Source organism: Scleropages formosus, chromosome 1 (genome assembly GCF_900964775.1).
Source record: "Scleropages formosus chromosome 1, fSclFor1.1, whole genome shotgun sequence".
Lineage (NCBI taxonomy): Eukaryota > Metazoa > Chordata > Actinopteri > Osteoglossiformes > Osteoglossidae > Scleropages > Scleropages formosus.
Window position 1 is genome coordinate 47,434,300 of NC_041806.1, and position 21,633 is coordinate 47,455,932.

The following is a 21,633-nucleotide window of genomic DNA, read 5'->3' on the forward strand; positions in this document are numbered from 1 at the left end:
AGGCTAGATGTCTCAGTTTAAACGCCTACATTCAGTTTCCTCTTCTGCTCTCCAGTTAACCTGAAATCACATCACTGCTCATTTAAGATGGGAGCCCGGAAATCGTCAGAGCACTTTCGCTGCTGCCCGGGTCACTGGCTGAACAAACATGAAACACTTTTTTGGATTGGATCGCATTACATCTGTCTGACAACGACGACAAGTCCTGAAAGTATTCGGTTTGCCGTGGTCGAAAGGCAGCAGGTAGTTCGGAAAGTTCAAATTTGAGGCGATGCCCTTGGGAGTCACTCGACATTGAGCTGTGTAAAGAGATTAAATGATATGCAGTGTAAGGCAAAAGTGTTAGCCGAGGGAAAATAATAAAAAGAGGTAATAAAAAGGGCGTTTGCGGGAGAAGTGTTGAGAGGAGGCAATTTCTGAGAAGCACAGAGTCATCATAAGTGCTGCGAGATCCTGCCTGTTTCTCACTGAGGAAGCACCTCTTTATTTACAATGTACAGACAACCAGAGGATGACGGTCTTGCATGCAGCTGGCAAGATTCAGTCGTGTATGTTGCTGCGGGAGACGTAGCGGAGGTGTCTGATTTACAGTGCTGCTCACAAACATCTGGTCGCACAGCTGCAGAGGGATCGGCATGGTGACAGCCCTGCGGAACCGGCCCTGTCATCCAGCGGCCGTGCATTACCATCTCCAATAACTGCCCAGGAGTTAAATGAAGCCAGACCTGAAATCTTTTTCAATGTCTAGAGACCATCTGAGCCCTCAGAGAGTTCACTGAATCTTGACTCCACCAGACAGACATGATGGTTTGTTTCAGAGCTGTTTGTCATGCTCAGCCCAGCATCATCATGTGTTCTATCATTTTCTGCTGTGTTATTTTTACAGAACTATTCACAGCTGGCTTATCCAAACCCCTGCAGTAATGTTGTTGTTCTTCATGATCCACTGAATTAGTTGAGAATTCATTTTACAGACCCATCTGCGTAACACCATATGCTGGGTTGGGTTTTATTCCAATGTGTTAAATCTGAAAATCTGATTTTGACCACGAACTGGTTAATGTGAGTTTTTGTGAAATTATTTTGTGAGTGTGAGCATTAAATATGGAGTATAGTTCATAAAGTACGACACAACTGCAAACATTTCACACCTTCCCTCTAATATTTAGACAGTTATAATTGATTATCTGTATGCATCACTTCAGAATGGTTTTTAGTACTTTTCTGGCTTCTTGCACAAGAACAAAACTGCCAAGAACCAACTCTTCAGTGAACGGAGGGTCTATAATAATAAAATCTATGATAGAAATAATGCCCGTTTTTGTACTTTTATGCAGCTTTATATATGTATGCGGCACCCCATCCTTCCCAGGACAAGAACGGAAGCTGAAAAACGGCAGCAGGACGCTGTCGCTTTAAATCCATCACGATAAATGCAATTTGGTCGGAGATCTAAGCAAAGGAGGAGACGGAGGGGGGGCGCGCTCGAGCGCGCGCGCCAGTGACAGTCCAGTACGCGCAGGAGGGCGCGCGCAGCCCCACACCCGTGCGCTCGGACATCTCCTCTCCACAGTGAGAGCGAGCGGGCTGAGGGGTGTTCACGCGCACGCGGCACGGAAGTTTCTCTTCTGCTCCCTCCTGTTTCCTTTTTTTTTTTCTCCTTCTTTCTCTAACGCGCGATGGAGCAGAAAGACGCGGAGGCGCGCGACAGGGGCGCGATCTCGTCGGCCAGCGGGGTGGTGGTCCAAGTCCGAGAGAAGAAGGGACCCCTGAGAGCCGCCATACCGTGCATGCCGTTCCCGGTGGCCGTCATCTGCCTCTTCCTCAATACCTTCGTACCTGGACTTGGTGAGTCCCCCCCCAACACACACACACACACACACACACACACACACGCACTGCCCCGCCTACTTTAATTAATCGCTGCGCTAATTGCGATCGGGGCGCGCGACCCGTTCGATCCGTTCGTCACTTTTACAACAACAAGCTGTTTTAATGATATTATGTTTACATATCAATCAATGTACCGGCGGATCAGACGACTTTGATTTCTTTCATCTTCGACTTTACAGTTTTGGCAAAACTGTGAAATTCTTCACACACGCATCCGCATCGGTTAATTGTAGCGATGTTCATATTTGCAACTTAATTTAAACGGGAACGGTGGGAAGAAACTGTCCGCTCCTCATCGTCCCAGAAAACCTCTTTCTTGGATTTCTCAGTATTCTGGATAAAACTGTTAAACTTGTAAAGGGAAATGTTGCGACTGTTGGAGACACCTCCTCCCCCCCCCCCCAGCACACACCCCACATACACACGCACACAACCCTTCTACGACTAACAAAATAATGTGTAAAATAAGATGTTGCTGTTAGCAGTAACGTGTAATTTAGTCACATGGGACTGATAAAAATGTGGAGATGCAAATATTTCGGGTGAAATTAAACCGTTTCTGGTGATTAAAGAACTGAACGGCGTCCCTGTTTCTTGACTGTAAAGTTTTATGAAATTGTGCTGTTCTGAAATGTGGTTCTGCAAGAGTCTTTTACACCAGCTGACCATCGCATCGTAAAAGTGCAGGTCTTCATGAACAGCTGATCTGATTCTGCCCCAGTGAGAGATCGTGGGTGCAACTATCTGTTTTTCTCAGTGTCTACCACCTTCATCTTCCCCATCTTCACCTGCTCCATCCTTAACCCTCTCATCTTCCACCGTTTTAAACCTGCACTTGATCCACCACCTGCTCAGACATATCTTCTCCAACCTTTCACCCACTTCATCCTTATCCTTCTTGTCATTTCAAATCCTCACCTCCTGCATTCCATCCTTAACTTCCTCTTCCTCCACCTTTACAAACCTTGACTTGTTCCAGCAACTCCTGCTCAAACCATTACCTTCTCCAGCCTTCACCTGCTTCATCTGTCTTGTCATCAACCTTTCCAAACCCTCACCTGCTGCATTCCATCCTTAACGTTCTTCTCCTCCTCCACCTTTGAAACCGTGACCTACTCCACCGTTTACCTTCTTCTCCTGCACTCTTTAAACCTCCACCTAGTCAACCTCACCCTGCCCTGACCTTCACCTTCCACTTCCTCCACCTACTCCATCCTTCACCCACTCCACTCCAGTCACCACGTCACCCACCTCCTCGGGTGCGATGAGCTGCACTCCACACAATTTCCAGTGTTTGTCAGCTGGTCCCCCATAATTGCACTGATTCACAGCTTTCTTCTGCTGATCTTTTGTTCCTCCTTTTATAAACATCGGTGCAATTCTCAGCCCCCCCCCCCCCCCCCCCACAGCTCCAGGATCTGCTGCCTCTTCTCTTCCTAATTACGAGGCACCAACGGTGGTCCCCTGGGGAATTCTCCAAGCATGTGTCACTCCTGCAAACTTATTTTTGCACTAGGAGAGATGCATTTTGGATGCTGATGGTGAAAAAGAGGATCTCCATGGTAATGTGGCAGTGATTATCGATGTGTCGGGGGCAATGTGCCATGTGCCATCAGCGTGACCCTGACCCCAGAGAACAACACAGAATGCCGTGGCGGAAAGACTGCATTGCTGTTTTCGGGTTTTGTAAAATGAGTCTGGAACACACACTCCGCTCGCGTGTTGGAAAGTACTGTGTAGCAGATCCAACACGTAACGATGATGCGAGAAGAGATTTCCCCCTCCTCTTTGGGTCCTCTTTCCCCTGGCATTCAGTGTGAGATATGGACTGACCTCAAAATGTAAGCAACAACACCAGAAGTTGGCACTCAGGATTTAAACACAGTGTGTTCTTCATTAAAATAGTCAAATTTAAGAGTCACTGTACAGTTCAAAAACTTCTAATATATCACTGTGTTGAATATTATATTATATATAACTCTTCAATGCTTTAAATCACATTGACCATGTAAACTTCAAACCAGTTCTTCCATGCATGACCAGACCTTGGATAACCAGGTATTGCAATGACAAGACAGTCCAGAGCGTCAGGATATTGTTTTTTTCTTTTTTTAAAAAATTTCACATTTTCAGAAAAAAATTCTATAAAGTGTTTGGCTAGTCAGCAAAATAAAACCCAAATTGTTTAAAAAAGAAAAAACATTCAATTCAAAGTGATTTTCCAGCACACAACTTTCAATAGGTAAAAAATATTTCTGGAAAAGCAGGATTGCAAGGTATCGTCTCATTACCATCATCTCTAATTCTTCACGGGGGGGCTGCTTGGGGTGCCCTGCAATGGACTGCTGTCCCGTCCTGAGTGTGTCCCCTCCCACTCCAGCCCCGTGCCCTGCACTCCCGGGCCAGGCTCCGGCTCGCTGCAACCCCGCTCAGGACAAGCAGCTTCAGCTACTGTGTGTCTGTAATTTTTCACCTGAGTGGTAGGATTATAGGTAAAATTACACAATTTGATTAAAAAAAGTTTTGATATTTTAAGTGATTTGCAAGAGTACAACTCAATACATAAAACAAAAAATATTTTATTAATGTTCAAAAATTTGTTAAAATATTTTACTTAAGCAAAACAAGATTGCTGTCATGTCAGAACACACACACATTTTCAGAACCTCTTGTCCCACATGGGGTCGCGGGGAACCGGAGCCAACCCGGTAACACAGGGCGTAAGGGGACACACCCAGGACGGGACGCCAGTCCGTCGCAAGGTACCCCAAGCGGGACTCGAACCCCAGACCCACCCCAGACCCACCCAAGAGCAGGACCGTGGTCCAACCCACTGCGCCACCGCACCCCCTCATGTCAGAACAATATATAACATATGTATTTTTTTCTTCTTTTTTTTTTTAAATTGTGTAAATGATATATGGGAGTGACAGTTATCCATGTAACCAGGTCCCCCATTCGTGGGGATGGACTGTACACGCTCTTCAATATGCGGTGTCCTTAGCTCAGATAATGCACTGAAGGGCTATCTGTACCAGCTGACTCAGGCTTTTCTCAGGATAAATTTAGCTTAAATCATTAGCAGCTTCTGTAGCGACAGAACATTCATCATCATCATCATCATCATCATCATCATTTCAGCTATTAATTTTTAGCCTTTATTTTGCATCCCATCACTTAATAAACCATGAGTCATTCTTTCCATGATTTTCCGAGGCTAGATAGTCAGCAGCAAGGTGTGCGCTATGCATTCAATTAAAGCCATGCACAAAGCTCTTAAAGTCTTTAATGCTTCAAATGTGTCCATGAGCCATCGACAAAAGGGGACAAACGGAGTGTGACAAAATTAAGAGGGGGAATGATGGGATATGTGTACAGGGAGGTCGCCTTGAGTGTGTTGGAGGGTATGCTTAAATGACCATGTGTAATTAGAGGAGGAACTTTGTGTTTCTAGATCCAGAGTCATGATGGAGAGACCGCACTAATTTCCTCCTCTCTGCTCCACGCTTCACGTCACTTACTGAATGTCACATGAAGCTAATTTGTCATTTGCTGTTTTGTTTTCCCCACACTTCAGCAGTGATCGATTGCATTTTGACTGTATTCCACTCCTTGGCAGTTGCTAAAAATTCGAGAATAAAATTGCATTTACTTCATATTCAGATTTAATTGGTAAAATGGAAAACAACCATTTGTTGTTTATTCTTGGAAGCCAAATGGGAATGACAGTTTCCTCCATGATTCTATGTTTCCATGATCCTTCTTATTTATTACAGCTGATGAATGTCTCCTATTGTGTGATCTATAGGTTCTGTAACCTACATCATCTGCCTATTGTAGTTGTCCAGGACTTTGACTTTCTCCACACTCATTGTACTCTTCTGCACAGCACATTACCTAAATGGCTCTAATAAATGATCAGCTGTGTAAATGCATAAAGAGTAAAATTTTTAACTTGATAAAAAATTTGCCCCATCTGAAGACACCCTCAAAGTGAGTTAATTATTAATCTGGGGCTCTTTGGGTTCATATGACACTGGAAACTAGGGATGATTAGCAAGCCTTGATGACTTCAAAGTCAGCAAGAAGGATAACGAATTAATGACTCAATATGTGGACTCTTGTTAAAAACAGTTGGGGCTGTCAGGACCAGACGGGGGTTGGATGGTACCATGTTCCTAATCAGGAAGGACCATACTGCATGTTTCTATTTCTGGGATTACTGAATGGTCCAGGGGACCCATTGTACACTTTCTATTACTCCCAGTTGGGCGACCTCGGTTTCCATGGCAGCAGAGGCTACCTCAACGATGGTTTTACCATACCTAGGGTCCTCTGCTCATATTTGTTGAGCTGTGGCGGCCACATGACAGCGAGACCAGGAGGTATTCTACATTAATCGCTGGCATTGTTCAGAGAGGTTTAGAAACATTTTTCCCTTGAGATCGTAGAGAAAGAATGATGGACGGTGGCACCTGCTTATGAAGGTTCTGCCCCTGCGCGGAGGACTGAGCGGTGTGAAGTAGGCAGCTTTCTTCACATAAAATGCTGAACTGAGAAGTACAGGAACAGTTCAAGGCAATGTAAAAAAAAAATGCAAGAGTATGAGCAGATATCCACAGAACAGTCGCTTGAAGGAATATGGGTCAAGTGCCTTGCTCGAGGGTGCAGCAACAGAGCAGTGTCTGGGACTGGAAACCTCTTCAGTGAAGAAAATCCTTTCCTTGCTGCCGACACGCATGACAGAGAAGCAAATCGCAGTACAGGGATGGTCACGGCATCAAGAGGGTGGGGGGCAAGGACAGTGTTTCAGAATGTTGAACCTACCATTGATCATCAGCGTAAGGTACCATGAAGACCTGCAGGGTGCAGCTGGGAAATAAGCTACGTAGGCTGGCTTTTAGCTCCAGGCTCTGAGGACATGGGCTTGTAACTCGAAAAGGCTGCTGGTTCAAGTCCTGGAAATGGCCTTAGGCACATTGCTCAGTGTGAAAAACTTCAGTGAAGAAAGCAACCACTGAAATGGGAAAGGGTACGACGGTGCTGTGTACCTCAATCTGGGTAAAATAATTGGGGTGAGACCTCCAGGCAGAAGATCAGTGGACAGAAATGCTTAGACTGTAAGGTCCACGCAAGCTCTGCTACCTCAGTTTAAGCCAAAAAGGTTTCCTGAAAAGGAGAAGAGAAATATGTTTCATTAGTCCCATGAGTACAAAGTTCCTGGCAGAAATACTGTGAGCCAAAAAAGAAAAAATATTTTAGTACACTCAAACAACATCTCTCAGACACAATAAAATGTTTATGATGGAAAACAGTGCAAACCAATGTCTCAGTACATGTCATAATGGCGTTTTGTGAAAACTGTCAAGTCTAATTTAATGTCCGCAGCAGGAAGCATAGTGGCACATTTATAGATGGTCCCTCCAAAAACACATTTGTGTTTTACATAATGGTTTTGTGTACTAGTGTGGAAAAGGCATTTACCCCAGAATGTACTCCTTAGTTGGTGGGGTGCGGTGGTGCAGTGGGTTGGACTGGGTCCTGCTCTCGGATGGTTCTGGGGCTTGAGTCCCGCTTAGGGTGCCTTGCGATGGACTGGCGTCCCATCCTGGGTGTGTCCTCTCCCCCTCCAGCCTTACACCCTGTGTTGCCAGGTTAGGCTCCGGCTCCTCACGATCCCGTATGGGACAAGCGGTTCAGACAATGTGTGTGTGTGTGTATGTGCTCCTTAGTGGTACGGAGCCAGCTGGTGTTTCTCCTATAACTTCCCTTGAGAATAATGTGCTGTTGAAGGACTTGGACTGTTAGGTTTCTCACTTCTGAGGTCCAGCTCTGCAGCTCATGAATTCATCATGGAGTGAAGGACTCATCAGAAAGGATTTCCTTGGAAATCAATAATCTGGGTGCCCCTGACAAGTGGCTCAGTTAATACGATCCTCCTGAACACAAGCTGGTGGCTACAGCTCAGATTGTGTTGCAGATCTACAATATGCTGTAAGTAAATTTCTACCAGGAGTCTCGATGCGTTGCGTTAGGGTCACGTTAAATCCAGCGGTGCAGGGGTTGAGGGGTTAAGGTGTCTGCTGGCCATTGCGTAACACCCTTCTGGGTTTCACACCTCTGAGAGTTACTGGTTGTCAGGGTGGTGATTGAATCTTCCAGTCAGTGCTTTACTCTTCTGCTAGCTTCTGCAGTCATGCTCAGGGTGAAAAAAAGGTGAAGCGACAGGGATGTGAACCGTGTCCCGCTTCCTGGCAGGCTGCTCATTGTAGGCAGCTGAGTGTGACACAGTATTAGAACAATGGATTGAAAATCAGAGGGAGAAATATCGACAATTTAATGTGATATGTAATTCATATCAAAAATGAACCTTACCTATGGCTTCATTATTGCTGCCGGTCACTGTCTATAAGGAGTTACAGTGGTTAAGGAACTGTACGCTTTTCAACTTGCTTTGTATAAGTGTCCGCCTAGCAGTTAAGTAAACTGAGTAAACAGATGATTACTTAATATGCTTCGTCTGAGAGTTCCCTGGAAGTGAGTGTTTTGATCTTTTTTCCGTCATGGAAAAACAGCATCGGAAAATGCGCCGTCTCCTCGCATTTGTGTACAGTACGTGTGACAAGCAGACTGCGCCTGCATCCAGGACAGTGCCTTTAAGGGACCGGAGACCCGTTCGTGAGAAAACAGAAGCAGGAGTTCAGCAGTGACTTAGCGCTGAGACTTTCAGAACGACTGTTCTGCTAAACGTCAGCAGTGCTCCGCGGAGACGCAAATGGTGGGGAGGGGGTGCGGTTTGCGAGCTTTTGTGAATGTAGACAGCGGAACTCAACTTCGTAGACAGATTGTCCAGTATTTGAAATTACAGATACTGGTTTCCTTGACAACCCTTTTCCATTCCTTCAGCCTATTTATACTGTGGTGACGTCCAAAGGCTGAGTCGTGTGCATGCGGTATGTCTCTTGGTGACATTGTGGTGGTCGCGGTGCGTTCCCCTCATAGGCTCTGGGACTGTTCCCCTACAATGTCCCCTTAAAACTGGTTCAGGTGCCGGTATTCCCTTCCGTTACTCTGTGAAAAAGGGCTGTGGATTCCCGTTAAGACAACCAAACCTCTCAGTGTTCTTTCGGTCACCTCCGTGTTTTATTCATTCAACCTTTGGAAGACGTTTGACCTTTAGTGAAACGGCCCTTTTTCGTGGTTTGAGCTATTTGGTCATTTTTTCACTGGTCCTCTAAAGGATATCCTCATTTACCCTTAACTGATGGCTCATTCGCTTGTCTTTACATTGACGTACACTACTGGATGCATCTGACAGTTTACTAGCCTATAATACCATAGTCCGGTTGTTCCCCGACACGTAAGTACATGTTTGGGAAATAAGGGGCTGAGCAGTATACGTCCTATGAATTAATAACGGAAATAATAACTAAAAAGTATGGATTTTACATTGAGGAAAATTTTGTGCCTGTTAATTTTTGTATTCAGGCTCTTAGCCGGACGTCCCTGCAGTACGATACAGCTCACCTATGACCTTTCTGGTCACACAACTCATTTATTAAACGCTCCACGTGCAGTTTGTCCTTCTTTTCCTGTAAAAACTGCTTATACCTCCAAGGCTTTCATGAAGAATTGGCCATGTGGGCAGTGTTGCATTTATGAAGTGATGTAGTGAATCCCTCATAGAGCTGAACGCTCTGAAGTAATTCGGTTTTCCAGGGTATAGCTGTAAATCACGACAGCCATCGGACAATCTACCTACTGGGGTCATCTCTGGGTCTCTCAGCAGTGCTACCTCTTCCATTGCGTTTTTGCCCTTTTTAATACCACAAGTTGTGGCTCGTTTCCCTCCCTGTGAGATTTCCAATTTCCTGTCTGAACACTGATATTCCCCTCCCGCTGCTACAGAATGACAGCAAACCAGTGCACATTAGCTTAGCTTCAAGTCTGACTCCCAGCTGCTTTTAAGCGACTTCTTTGGGAAAACAAGCCGTGGAACAGAGTTGTTACTGCTCGCACATGCAGTACACGCTGGGGATATTGCTGCGATTAGAATCCAGAATTCTGGGCGTTTTATGCGTTGTCCCCAGCGTGACAGAGCGCTGCCGTGAGCTATTTTATACAGTGTCGGGGTGAGTCACTGTTCCTGCAAACTGCAAAGACATTTACAGTTGCCATCATGGCACGAGTTTTGTGTCAGCCCTTGGCAAAAAGTCTCGATATTGAAACAAGCATCGCACACTGTCTCTGAGATTTGGGGTCCCTGATTATGATGATGACTCCTGAAGAGATTCCTCACAAGAGACTAGAGAAGGAACTACAGTGGCCCTGAAGGCTGTGATCCCAGAAGACTGTTGACATTCTGAAGCACAGCTCTTATGCTGAGGAATATGTTTTGCTGGGGACAAGTTTAGCAGCAGCCATTTGCTATTTTAATCGGGTTGTCTCAGTGTAGGATTCCTTCCCAGAGCCATTTGGGCCACCTGGCCGGGGTCCAGTTTGGTCCGGGAGAAGATGCCAGCCGGCCAGATTTCAGCTGCTGAGCTCTGAAACATGTCTCATGTTCCTGCACTGGGAAGTAATTAGTTTCTATGACTTATGTGAGCCCTAGATTCCGGAAAAGTCTCAGAACAGGTTAATAAGAGCTCTTCAGTCCATAATGAGGCACCTTAATTAAAGCATTTATACATTTTAACTGATTGGCTTAGAAAATGTCTTATCCAGTGCAACTTGAGTAGTACGTGCTTTTCTGCTAATATTTTTAGTTGAGTGAATCAGCTTTACTGCCCATTCTAAAGGTTCAACAGCACGTAGTTTAATGGGACTTGAATTGATTAATGTTTTGATTGTTTAAAAGCCCAGTACCATGTCCACCATTGTCCGTGTTGCTCTGCATCACTTGGTCGATGGTACTGGCTGTGCTCGTGTTTAGGATGTGTCCATCCGGCTTGTGTCAGGGAATTCTGTCCTCCTTCCAACATCTGAAGAGGATGTGACAATATAAATTTTTTATGGATAAGCACATGGAGATGATGGATGGCTATACTGCCTCTCCAGGTGCACAGTCGCTTGCTTAGCTGTGGATACAGCTGACACATGGCACAATACAATCTGGGCTGAGGAACTAAGGAGTTTCGACTTCAAAACCGAACATGATTGAAGCTAAAAGTTTCTATTGCAGATGTTTTCATTAAAGAAAATACTAGGCCAGCGGGTCGTTTCCACATGATGCTGTTTTTAAGTGTAAAAAATTAAAAGCAAAATTAGGGCATTTTTAAAATGATGGAGAACACTCAAATTTATGCACAAATAACTGCTGGCAGATGCATGTTGGAGCTTTTTTCCACATCGATGCTAATGCTAACGCTGATGCACATCCTCCATTCACAGTGACTCTGGGAGCCGTTCTTCAGATAGACAGAGAGTGAGGGAACAAAGCAGCGGGTAATTAACCTCCCACTTCTTCAGTGGGCACAGAGTACACGTGCTTCAGGAAATAACTGCCCTCCTGAGAGCGCTTTATGCCACTGCCCGCATTCCCCGCCACGATGCCTCTCACTCTGCCCAATCCTGCAATTACTTCACAGCTGGGACCACATTTCCCATACCAGAAGTGTACTTCTGATGTTGAGTTAATGAAGTACCTTTGGCGACTAAGCATCAGCTCGTCTCCGACACACACACAAATCTTTGGGCCCTTTGAGATAATCTGGACTCCTTTAACTTGTATCACTCTGGTTAGGGTGGTTGAAGCTGCAAGGGCGGTCAATGGCTTTGCATCCCACCAGGGTCTGGTTGCCGTGGCAGCGAGGGATGTAGAGCTGGGGGGTTGAGAAGACCTCACAGATAGTAATTAGAGCTGTTATTGGCCAAGCTTTGTCTTATGAGGTAATAGCACCCCATGCAAAAGAGGACGCTGCCTCCTTGAGTGCAAAGGCGCTTTCAGAAGTCCAGAACACCTTAAACAGGTGAAATTTCATGCTTTTTAAATTCCAGTTACCCTTACTCTAGCATTTTAAGGTATCTGATGGGGTTAAAAAAAACCAGTATGGAAGAGGTTCTTCTTCCTGGCAGAGCACTGCTCAAAATTTCAAAGGTTTTCCTAGGGTTTATATCTGTTCCCAAGAAGCCCAACATTCAAAGGGTGGGAGGTGTCAAATACTAAAACAGTTCCCTGCCAACAGCATCTAGCACCCCTTTGGGAATTCTCCTGAAAATGAAACTCTTTCCAGCCCTAATGTTTCTACCTCTGCAAACCCACAGAAGAGAAATATTGTATACAGGATCATTGTAGTAAAAGCTAAATGTAGAAAGAGCAATTATGTTCTGGTGTATATGGTTCAACCCAGTCTATTATGTTTTTTTTTTTATATGGTCATGGCCTTGTTTCATAGGTGAACTACATTTACGTTTACATTTATTCACTTAGCAGACACTTTTCTCCAAAGCGACTTACAATGGATACTATGTAGTGTTACTAGCCCATACACCTTATTCACCGCAGTGACTTACACTGCTAGATACACTGCTTACGCTGGGTCACTCATCCATACATCAGTGGAACACACTCTCTTTTTGACACTCACACACTATCCAGCATAAGTGCTATACACCTAATGGGAAATGAGTATGTCCAGAGGTAACTAGCTTATGTAAAATGTCATAAAATTTGATGAATATGTGGATAGAAAAATCATGGTTCCTTTAAAAAGAAGAAAAAAAAACTGAAGGTAGGAATTAAGTGGTGCCATGGATCATTAATGTAGAGAGAGAAGTTATTGCCACCATTATCATTTGGAGGGTAGAAGGTTTGTTTAGTAACTCGAGGTCATCAAATCATTTTAAGAACTTCTACAAATCAAGTGCAAGAGCTGCCAGGTCCAGGTAACATTGTGTTTTGATTCTAAACCTTAAGTTCATCCAATCCAGCATGAAACATGAGTTGAAAACAACATTTTTGCTTGCATGGTCTACTTGGGTGGGCTCAGATCTGTGAGAATGATCTCTGCTCTTTCATAGCAATCCTACTGATTTCCTTCTTTTTGTTTTTGTAATGTCATGAAATAGCAGTAAATTTCCCAAGCTAATAGAAGATGTCTGGCCCTCTTCCAGTAAACACAGCATTTAAGTTTTCGTTATCACTTGATAGCGGGACCTTCTGGCTGAAAGTTGCATGTACTCAATCAGAGCCCATGCCGCTCTGAGACCCAAGGAATTCTTGGTTGTATTTCTGTCATCAGGGATTTTCTCACACAGCATCTTTGCATGACTGATTGGTCAACAATCTCCGTGGAAAATCTGCCTCCATCAAATCTGTTTTGTGGCTATCTGAAAAATATGCCTTATCTTATTGCTTTAGAAGCAGTAACATGTTGCTGTACTCGTGATTTGTGAATCATACAAGTGATAAAAAAAAATTGATGAATTATGACCATTGGAAGGTTCTCGTTTGGTTTTCAAAAACTTCACAAGCAGAGCAAGGCAGTTTTTCCAGTTTTGCTACTTTAGGGTAATGTACTCCGTTAAAACTGCTGTTTCCATTTCAGTGTTTAGTTTGGCATTCTGTACGAATTTACAGTGCTTTTTGGCATCCAGATGCATTCTTAAAGATAAGTTTATTTTGCAGTAGCCGTATATTTTTAACCACATGGGATTAATGGTGTTGTTCCCTTGTGCCTAGTTATTACTGCAGTCCAATGTGTTAATAACATTGAAAGTTACTTTGGTTTTGTTTCTAGTTTCGTATTTTTTCTACTTGAATGTGTCCTACAACAAGTTGTTGGTACACTTAGATGTAAAGTACTCATAGAGGCACGAAGCAGAGGGTGCCAACAGTGACGCGGTTAAGGACACATAGCCATTGCCTCTAGAGAGCTCAGGCTGTTGAACCCTCTAGGTTGCTTCAAGGGGCTGGAAAAGCAAAGCTGTGTACGTAAGAGGAGTTGGAGAGGAGTGACTCTTTCCCGTGATCCACACGAAATCTGGATTTCATTGTCATGCCCATGTCTAGTGAGTACAGTTGTCCTTTCGCATAGTGTGGTGCCTCGTCACATGTCCGCTTAGCATTTCAGCAATGTCTGGGGTCCCTGATCCTTTGGTCTGCAGCCTGCTGCAGGATCACCGGTTCTACAGCCCGTTTGATTCATCGCTCCCTGTCTTAAGGGAGCTTAGCGACTGAAAACCAGAACTTGGAACAGAGATGCTGGCAGGAGTCCCAGCAGTAGCTGTGTTGCTCCACTGATGATGAAGGGAATTAACCTACATGACTTTCTTGCAGATAGTCCACTGTAAAGATGCTATTAAATGCAAGGTAATGTTATGTGAAATACCTGGTGCAGTTTCTCCCCAAACTACCTGTCCCCAGGGGCTCGGTCCACTACTTCCTGTTGAAGGATTGCGCAATAATAGTTGTCAGACTGCCTGTTTCCCTAGACAGTGGATGTCAAGGTGCCGGTATGTCACCCCAAGGGACAAGCCAGCAGCCTGCAATCATCTGCTGCATCACACTTTGTACCCCTGGCTGTCAATTAATGTCAGGGGTGGAAATATGGTTTCAACACAGTGTCGCTGCTTCGACTGGGTTTCATAACTGATGATCACGGGGCAGCAGAGAGCCTTGTTACACACACACACATTTTCAGAACTGCTTGTCCCATACGGGGTCACGGGGAACCAGAGCCTACCCGGCAACACAGGGCGTAAGGCCAGAGGGGGAGGGGACACACCCAGGACGGGACACCAGTCCATCACAAGGCACCCCAAGCAGGACTTGAACCCCAGACCTGCTGGAGAGCAGGACCCGGTCCAACCCACTGCACCGCCTGAGCCTTGTTATATGACAGTAAAAGCCTTCACCCAAAGCTTCTTACAATGATTTACCCATTTATACATCTGTGTAATTTTTACTGGAGCAGCTTAGGGTAAATACCTTGATCAAAGGTACTACAGCCAGTGGTGCATTTGAACCTGCAGCCTCCAATCCCACCATGATGGTACCTGCTGTTCTGAAGCAAAGTGCAGATGATTATTTATTTGTGATCCAATTTTTAACATTGGTACATGAACTGTCCAACTTCACATGCTAATTGCATCCCTATCCTCCATGTCCCATCCCCGTCTGCAGGGACCTTCGTGTCGGCCTTCACGGTGCTGTGTGGGGCAAGGACGGACCTCCCGGACCGGCACGTGTGCTGCGTATTCTGGCTGAATATTGCCGCAGCCTTCATCCAGATCCTCACGGCCATCGTGATGGTGGGCTGGATCATGAGCATATTCTGGGGCATGGACATGGTCATCCTGGCAAGTACGTGACATCCTCAGTCGCTCTCCCCTTCCTCCCTGATACAGCAACAGCTTTTCCTCCATGGAGTCCATCTTCAACCATTAATGGAAAAACAGTCAGAGTGGTCAGAGGTCCAAGCTGCTAATGCGCTTGTTCTACCAACAGAAACATAAATGGTGTGTGACTTCCACAAATAATGTCAAAGTATTTTCCAATTAACATCTTACTACAGAGGCTTAATTTGAATGCAGAAGAAGGATCCAGTAAACATTCCTACTGCCATCTCCTTGATCATGGCATTTACCCTGAATTGGTACAGTAAATGTTACCCTATTGTATAAATCGCTAAATGAATCAAAGGCTAGTATGTAAGCGTAACATTGTAAGATGCTTTGGAGAAAAGTGTCAATGAAAATAATAATAATAATGTCAGAGGTTGTAACAACACATTGATTGACAGTAACGAACACTGTCACTGCTGGAACAAGGCATATTCACCCAACATGTGTCCAGGTGAGAAGCACTGCACTGCGGTACAGAATGTTCTCAGAATACATCCGTAATTACATTTATTTTTTCACAGAAGCCAATTAACACTGATGTAGAAAATTTAATTTTTTTGTGTCACATTGTGTCAGAGGTGCTTGGTTTTGTGCCAGACACGAGAACTGCAAATTACACCCAGGAACGTTACAATGAGTTGTTGCGGCTTGATTTTTGCAGGGCCGGTTTCATTATTAGGCTCATCTAGACAATAGCCTGGAGCATCGAAATTTGGGGAGTGCCAAATTTTGCTACTCTAAACATAAATTGTAATCTTGGAAAAAACAATTAAAAAACCTTCCTTATTAATATACAGTTTTAGCAGAAAATTAAAAATCTTTGCTTCATATATGTAAACATCGTATAACACAGTGCTGTCCTGTCTTTGAAATATTCCAACTCTCTAGGTGAAATTTTCTATGAAAAGCAATCTACGCAGTCAATAGTATACAGTATTGTATATCAATTTGTTTCCATAATAAATTTCACTCTTTTAAGTGTCTAGTTTTCAGTCATTAAAGTATCAATTTGTATTCTGTACATATACCGTGCTGCTCGAAAATATGAAAACCCTATAGGGATGGTCATTATTCTTGTATAAAATATTAAACTTGAATAAATGATTGATTTATAGACCTCTCGCTAAGAACCGCTAAATCTTTGTCCACGTTTTAAAAGGGTCTTAAAACTCATTTCTTCCAAGCTCACTTCATCCCTGATCTCTTAAAATCATGTAAGGTATAAATGTTCAGGGGGCACGGTGGTGCAGTGGGTTGGCCCGGTTCCTGCTCTCCGGTGGGTCTGGGGTTCGAGTCCCGCTTGGGGTGCCTTGCGACAGACTGGCGTCCCGTCCTGGGTGTGTCCCCTCCCCCTCCATCCTTTTACCCTGTGCTGCCAGTTTAGGCTCTGGCTCCCCGTGACCCCAAATGGGACAAGCGGTTCAGAAAATGTGTGTTTATAAATGTTCATGACCATAAGTTATAGATGTTCATATCATGCTCGGATCAGTCCTTTACACAGCCACTCCTGCAATGTAACGTAAATGTTTATTTGTATCTCAAAGAAAAAAAACGACTAGGAAGGTGATTAGGAATCGGCGATATTCTCATATGGGCAAGGAAACTAACTGTACTTAAGAGTCACGCATCTGCAGCTACGTCTCTTTCTCCTAATGTAATGCACACATTGTGTTTTCTATGAGACGTATGTCGCTTTGGAGAAAAGCTTCTGCTAAATGAATAAATGTAAATGTAAATACACCTGATTCTACTTACCTGCTTGGTTTAACCAATGCAATTTGGGCTTTGCCGACTTTTGCAACCCGCGCTACTTCCGTGTTTCTACTGCACACGTTTTCCTCTAAAGAAACAAATAGAACTGGTCGTTACACATCTATTGTGTCAGATGAGAAAAATTACTTCTCATTAAATTTTTGTGGTAAAACTAAGGCACACAAGGGGTTCAAATACTGTCAAGCAGCCCTATTTAATGTTCATCTAAATAATTGTAGAAAAAAAGACTTATTTATAAATTCTTTTTTTCCCATTTTTGTGATATGTATGTATACATTACTAAAACAATCAAGTATGTACCTTAACTTAGAGATAAAAATCTAAGGGGTGTCAGAATTATTCTTCCCCAGAGGTGCCAAAAACCCAAGCGCCGGCCAAGGATTTGTGGTCTATTTCCTTTTGAATTAAGACCTTATTCCTGCTCTTGTGGATGTTTCTGCTCTGCGTATCGTAGACAGCTTGTCCCCACGCAGGTGACATTGTCGGCCAGCATCCAGGAACCGGAGATAGCGATGTCCTTCCACCTTGCTTTGACTTTGAAGCTGGGGATGTCAGACACATGGAATAAAGTGGATTTTTCTTGTCATGTCCTCTTTGCCACATGTACAATGTTTGCCACCGCTGTCACTGGCTCGGTCAGTTAAGAAAGCTCTGTTCAGTAAAATTAGAGCAGTGTAATATAAACACCAGTGGCTCGTCACCGAACCGTGTCTGAGCTGCCGAGGCGGCCGGACTGCGGTGGTCCACGTTGCCTGTACGTGAGCACGCTCGGTATTGTTTATCTTCGGGGTGTCTGTTCTCATCCCTCTTCCTGGAAGCGCTCTGCAAACTCAAGGAACTGAAAGGTGGAGTTTGCATGCATTTCTGTTGCTTGTGATCATGAACCTGGAATAGCGTACCGGACTGGCAATGAAGAGAAGCAGTTCCAATTTTCGGCACTACTGCAGTTTTTAACAGTTGCGCCTCATGTTAAAAAATGAGACATTTCAAAGGCACAAAGATATTGTAGTTTTTAAGTAGAATTTTCTGTGCAATTTTCTCAAGTTTGTGCGTGCGGCGGAGCCAGTGTGGCCTGCGTTCGCCTGTCCAGCTGATATGTGGCAGTAAAGAGCGCACAAACGGACCAGGAGTGTGTGACCACCTTCATTCAACTCACTTCCACGGTGTTTACAGCTTATGTCTTGTTTTCTTGGGTGATCAATAGCTGTATCCAAAACTTTTACAGACTTTTATCTGCTGAAACTGAGGGGCATCTGAGTTAAGATTTAAAAGTGACTTTAGAGTTACCACAAAAATTTCTGATTTTCTAATTCCAGCTGAGTTTATAAGTTTAAGAGTAAGTGTGTATAAATCAAGAACTTGGCAACATGGGGAAATAATGAGGAATTTCTGTGTTCTGAGATTATTGTGGTTGAGCTTTGCCTCATATTTATTAATGCATAATTTGCTGTTTTCACCTATAGCTGGTGGATTTGGAAGTCATCAGTGGTGTCTGAATCATGGAGTCGACAGGTGTTTCGCTGACATACTGTCAACCCTGCCAGTGCTCAGATTTAACAGTCCCATGTGCCAAGAGATGGACTGATCTCTGAAAACTGGATTGGGCGCGTAGAGCAGCACGTCGCCCACAACCAAGTAATTGGAGATTAATTATATGCATTTGCGTTGCGGGGAACGGAGACGTATATTTAAAAAGTGCTCAGCAGGGTGACGTATAGCATTTTAATGTTGCTTATGGAAATACATGCAAGGAATCCGAGAGCAGATATCTTTAATATGTGCGGTACAGATTCAATCTTCAATATAAAAATGGAATGGTTTTAAAAGCAGATCTTATTGAACATGTTCAAGGTTCCTCAGATTCCTCTCCTTGCACAAGTGAGCAGGTTCAGTAAGCTTGTCACACAACAGTCAGCGCAGCACACACAGGCTGAGCGTGGCTTGAGTAAAAATTTAAAAAATGGTTTCAACAGGCAAAAAAAGGTTTTTTTTCATAATTTATTGTAGATTTCACTTTTAATGCAGTGAATATGGAATTAAAAAAAGAAAAGCTGCTTAAATGCCAAAAGGTTAACTTCTTAAGCATTTTGAGAATGAATGAGAACATGAATACAAGTCATCCTGCAGGCGGTTCTCAGATGTCTATATTCTTTTTAACAGCACGTATATATTTAAAAAGAAACCCGACCATCATTCATGTAAGTCACGTGGTTTCAGACTCCATACATACGTATGTTATCCAGCCAACAAAAAAATTTGACTGTTGCCTTTTCCCCATATGTGTGACTCAGAGATCTACGCACACATACAGATGCCTGCATGAAATATATAAAGTATGTAATAGTTCCGCTACAGTGGTACTGGTTTAGTTTTGGTTTCAATGCTAATTGTGTCCCATGTCTCTTTCATTGCTCCTCGTCTCTCGGATGATGGATGAAGTTTCAGAAGGTAGGTATGTGTGGTCCTCACCTGGTCATACTGCTTCCTCATGGTCATCGGCTCTCCCTTGCGTCTCTTCAGGTCTCAAACAATGTGCCAGTGTGCCACCTCATCCTGATCCATCTACCTCCTCCTAATACCTTCTAGTCCTCCTCCTAGTCCTCCAAAATCTTCCCAAGACCTGCTAGCTCCACTTAGTCTTCCAAACTTCTCCAAAGACCTTCTAGCTCCTCGTAAGACTTTGTAGCTTCTCTTAGTCCTTCAACCTCCTCCTAAGACCTGCTAGTTTGTTTCAGTCTTCTGAGTTTCTCCCCAGACCTGCTAGCTCCTCTCAGTCCATCAAGTTCCTACTAAAAATTGCTCCTCTTAGTCTTCCGAGCTCCTCCAAAGACTTTTTAGGTTCTCATAGTCTTTCTAGCTCCTCCTAACACCTGCTAGCTGCTCTAAGCCCTCCGCGCTCCTGCTATGACCTGCTTGCTCCTTTTGAGACCTCATGCTAACATTCTGCTAAGAACATACTAGTGTCTCATCATTTCATAAGTGTGAAAAGATCTGAGTTTCTGTAAAACCTGCTTGCACAACGCTCACGCTTTACTTGTATTTGCTAGTATGCTCAGGAGGGGTGAGCAGCCAACTGGCCCTGGAGCTTTTTCTCCTGTACTGAGTATAAGAATTCTGATTTTTGTCCTCTATTCATTTTTGCCATTTTGCCAATAAGTGTCTATTGTTATTACTTTATTATGTAACTTGTTGCATGTCTGTGCTGTGTATTTTTATACCATCTTATGTGGAAAACTGTGAGGGCAAGTTGCTGTGAAGGACGCTATGCAACAATGGAATGAATTCTGGGAATCCTGAGAACCGGGAATTGAATTAATACTTGTGTTTCCGGCTTTGTTATATCGATCACGTGTTAAACGGTCAGACAGCTGAACCAAAGTTCACTGGTTGGAAAAGAGCTGCAGTCTGCTCACACCTGCTGTGTCGGCAAAGGCCCCAGCAGTCTCTAGGATGTGGACAGGGCCATTATCGCACTCCCTTTTTCACAGGGTATAAGGACCAGGGTGTTCCCCAGCAGCTGTGAGTCCTGGCAGCCCCAACGGAGCAAGAATGCAGTCTCCCTGCGCCTGCAGACAGTACTGGATGGAGTTGACAAGGCGCCTTCAAAGCCACGTCGAGGATTGCGGCCATATTCTTTTCTGCAGGCCCCGCCCCCCCCGGTCCCGCCCTGTCCCCGTTTCTGGTCTCCCGCCACGTCCCAGCTGTGTGTTGGACCAAAGACCACATCACCTGGGGAGATTTTTTTTTGTGCCAAGCTGTAATATGTGGAAAAAAATAACGCTAAAAAACAGGACGACAGGGTTTGGAATGTAATAATGAGTGTCCATCCTGTCGAGGCCAATTCCGTGTAATAGATTTTTCATTTAGGTGTTAAACGTTTTTACTCGAAAGTGTAATTTTCCTACGAGCACTTTTGGGCTGCTCGAGCGGTTTGGGGATTTCAAACAGCTGATTTTATTTGTTATAACTATCTTCCTTGGGTATTTGGTGTCAGGCCTTATGAACCGTGGAAGTGAACTCTTTTCGTATAATCTGCATGGATCTCTGTGCCCTTTTCGTTCACCTCCGTCCGTGAGTGTGTCCACACCACCGGCAACACAAACGGGTTATTTCCTCTGACTTCTGATTTGCTATTTATTAGTTGTTGTTTTTGTAAAGCCTTGTAATCATGGAAGTCGGTGTATCGTTCTGTGAATCATTCTGGGTCAGTTGCCATAGATACTGTCTGCAGTAACAAGAACTCGATTTGTACTTGTGGGATTAAATAAACGTACTTGGTATGAGAGTGATATTTGCGTTATTAAAATCACAGAGGAACAAGGAATGCTGTGGGCAGAGAGCTGGTTTATAATTATCGTTCGTGAAATGCTGCGGTGATGGCTTATTTTACAACAGAAAAAAAGGAGTGGACTGTGCCAAATTAAATATTAGTGTTTTTCAGACCGTTAAAGTCCACTTTTACTGACTTATTGCAGATAAAATAATGTATTATACTGAAATATGGTCTGTGTCAGGCTATATTTAGCTTTATATTCAGTTCCTGTAGCATCCTTTTGGAACATATCCTTAGGTACTTTTGCCTCTCGGCATTAGAAGAATGAATCCGTAGCACCGCAGGCAAAG

The 21,633-nt window shown here is 44.0% G+C and overlaps 1 protein-coding gene across 2 annotated transcripts; it reads left to right on the plus strand.

Moving 5' to 3' along the window:
- The first annotated feature begins 1,483 nt into the window (after positions 1-1,483).
- On the plus strand, positions 1,484-21,299 carry stum (stum, mechanosensory transduction mediator homolog). Of its 2 annotated transcripts, XM_018742387.2 has the most exons (4): positions 1,484-1,848; positions 15,017-15,196; positions 19,450-19,458; positions 20,499-21,299. In XM_018742387.2, exons 1-4 carry the CDS (start codon positions 1,680-1,682, stop codon positions 20,531-20,533), a joined length of 393 nt encoding a protein of 130 aa, XP_018597903.1. In that variant the 5' UTR covers positions 1,484-1,679; the 3' UTR covers positions 20,534-21,299. The 2 variants fall into 2 exon arrangements, with proteins under 2 accessions (XP_018597903.1, XP_018597904.1); XM_018742388.2 differs by lacking the exon at positions 19,450-19,458.
- Positions 21,300-21,633: the final 334 nt, after the last annotated feature.

What these genes read in the sequence shown, in the direction of transcription:
- stum (XM_018742387.2), top strand. Translation starts at nt 1,680, where the DNA reads ATGGAGCAGAAAGACGCGGAGGCGCGCGACAGGGGCGCGATCTCGTCG. An exon ending in TACCTTCGTACCTGGACTTG is followed by an intron (nt 1,849 to 15,016) that starts GTGAGTCCCCCC and finishes CCCCGTCTGCAG; the next exon opens with GGACCTTCGTGTCGGCCTTC.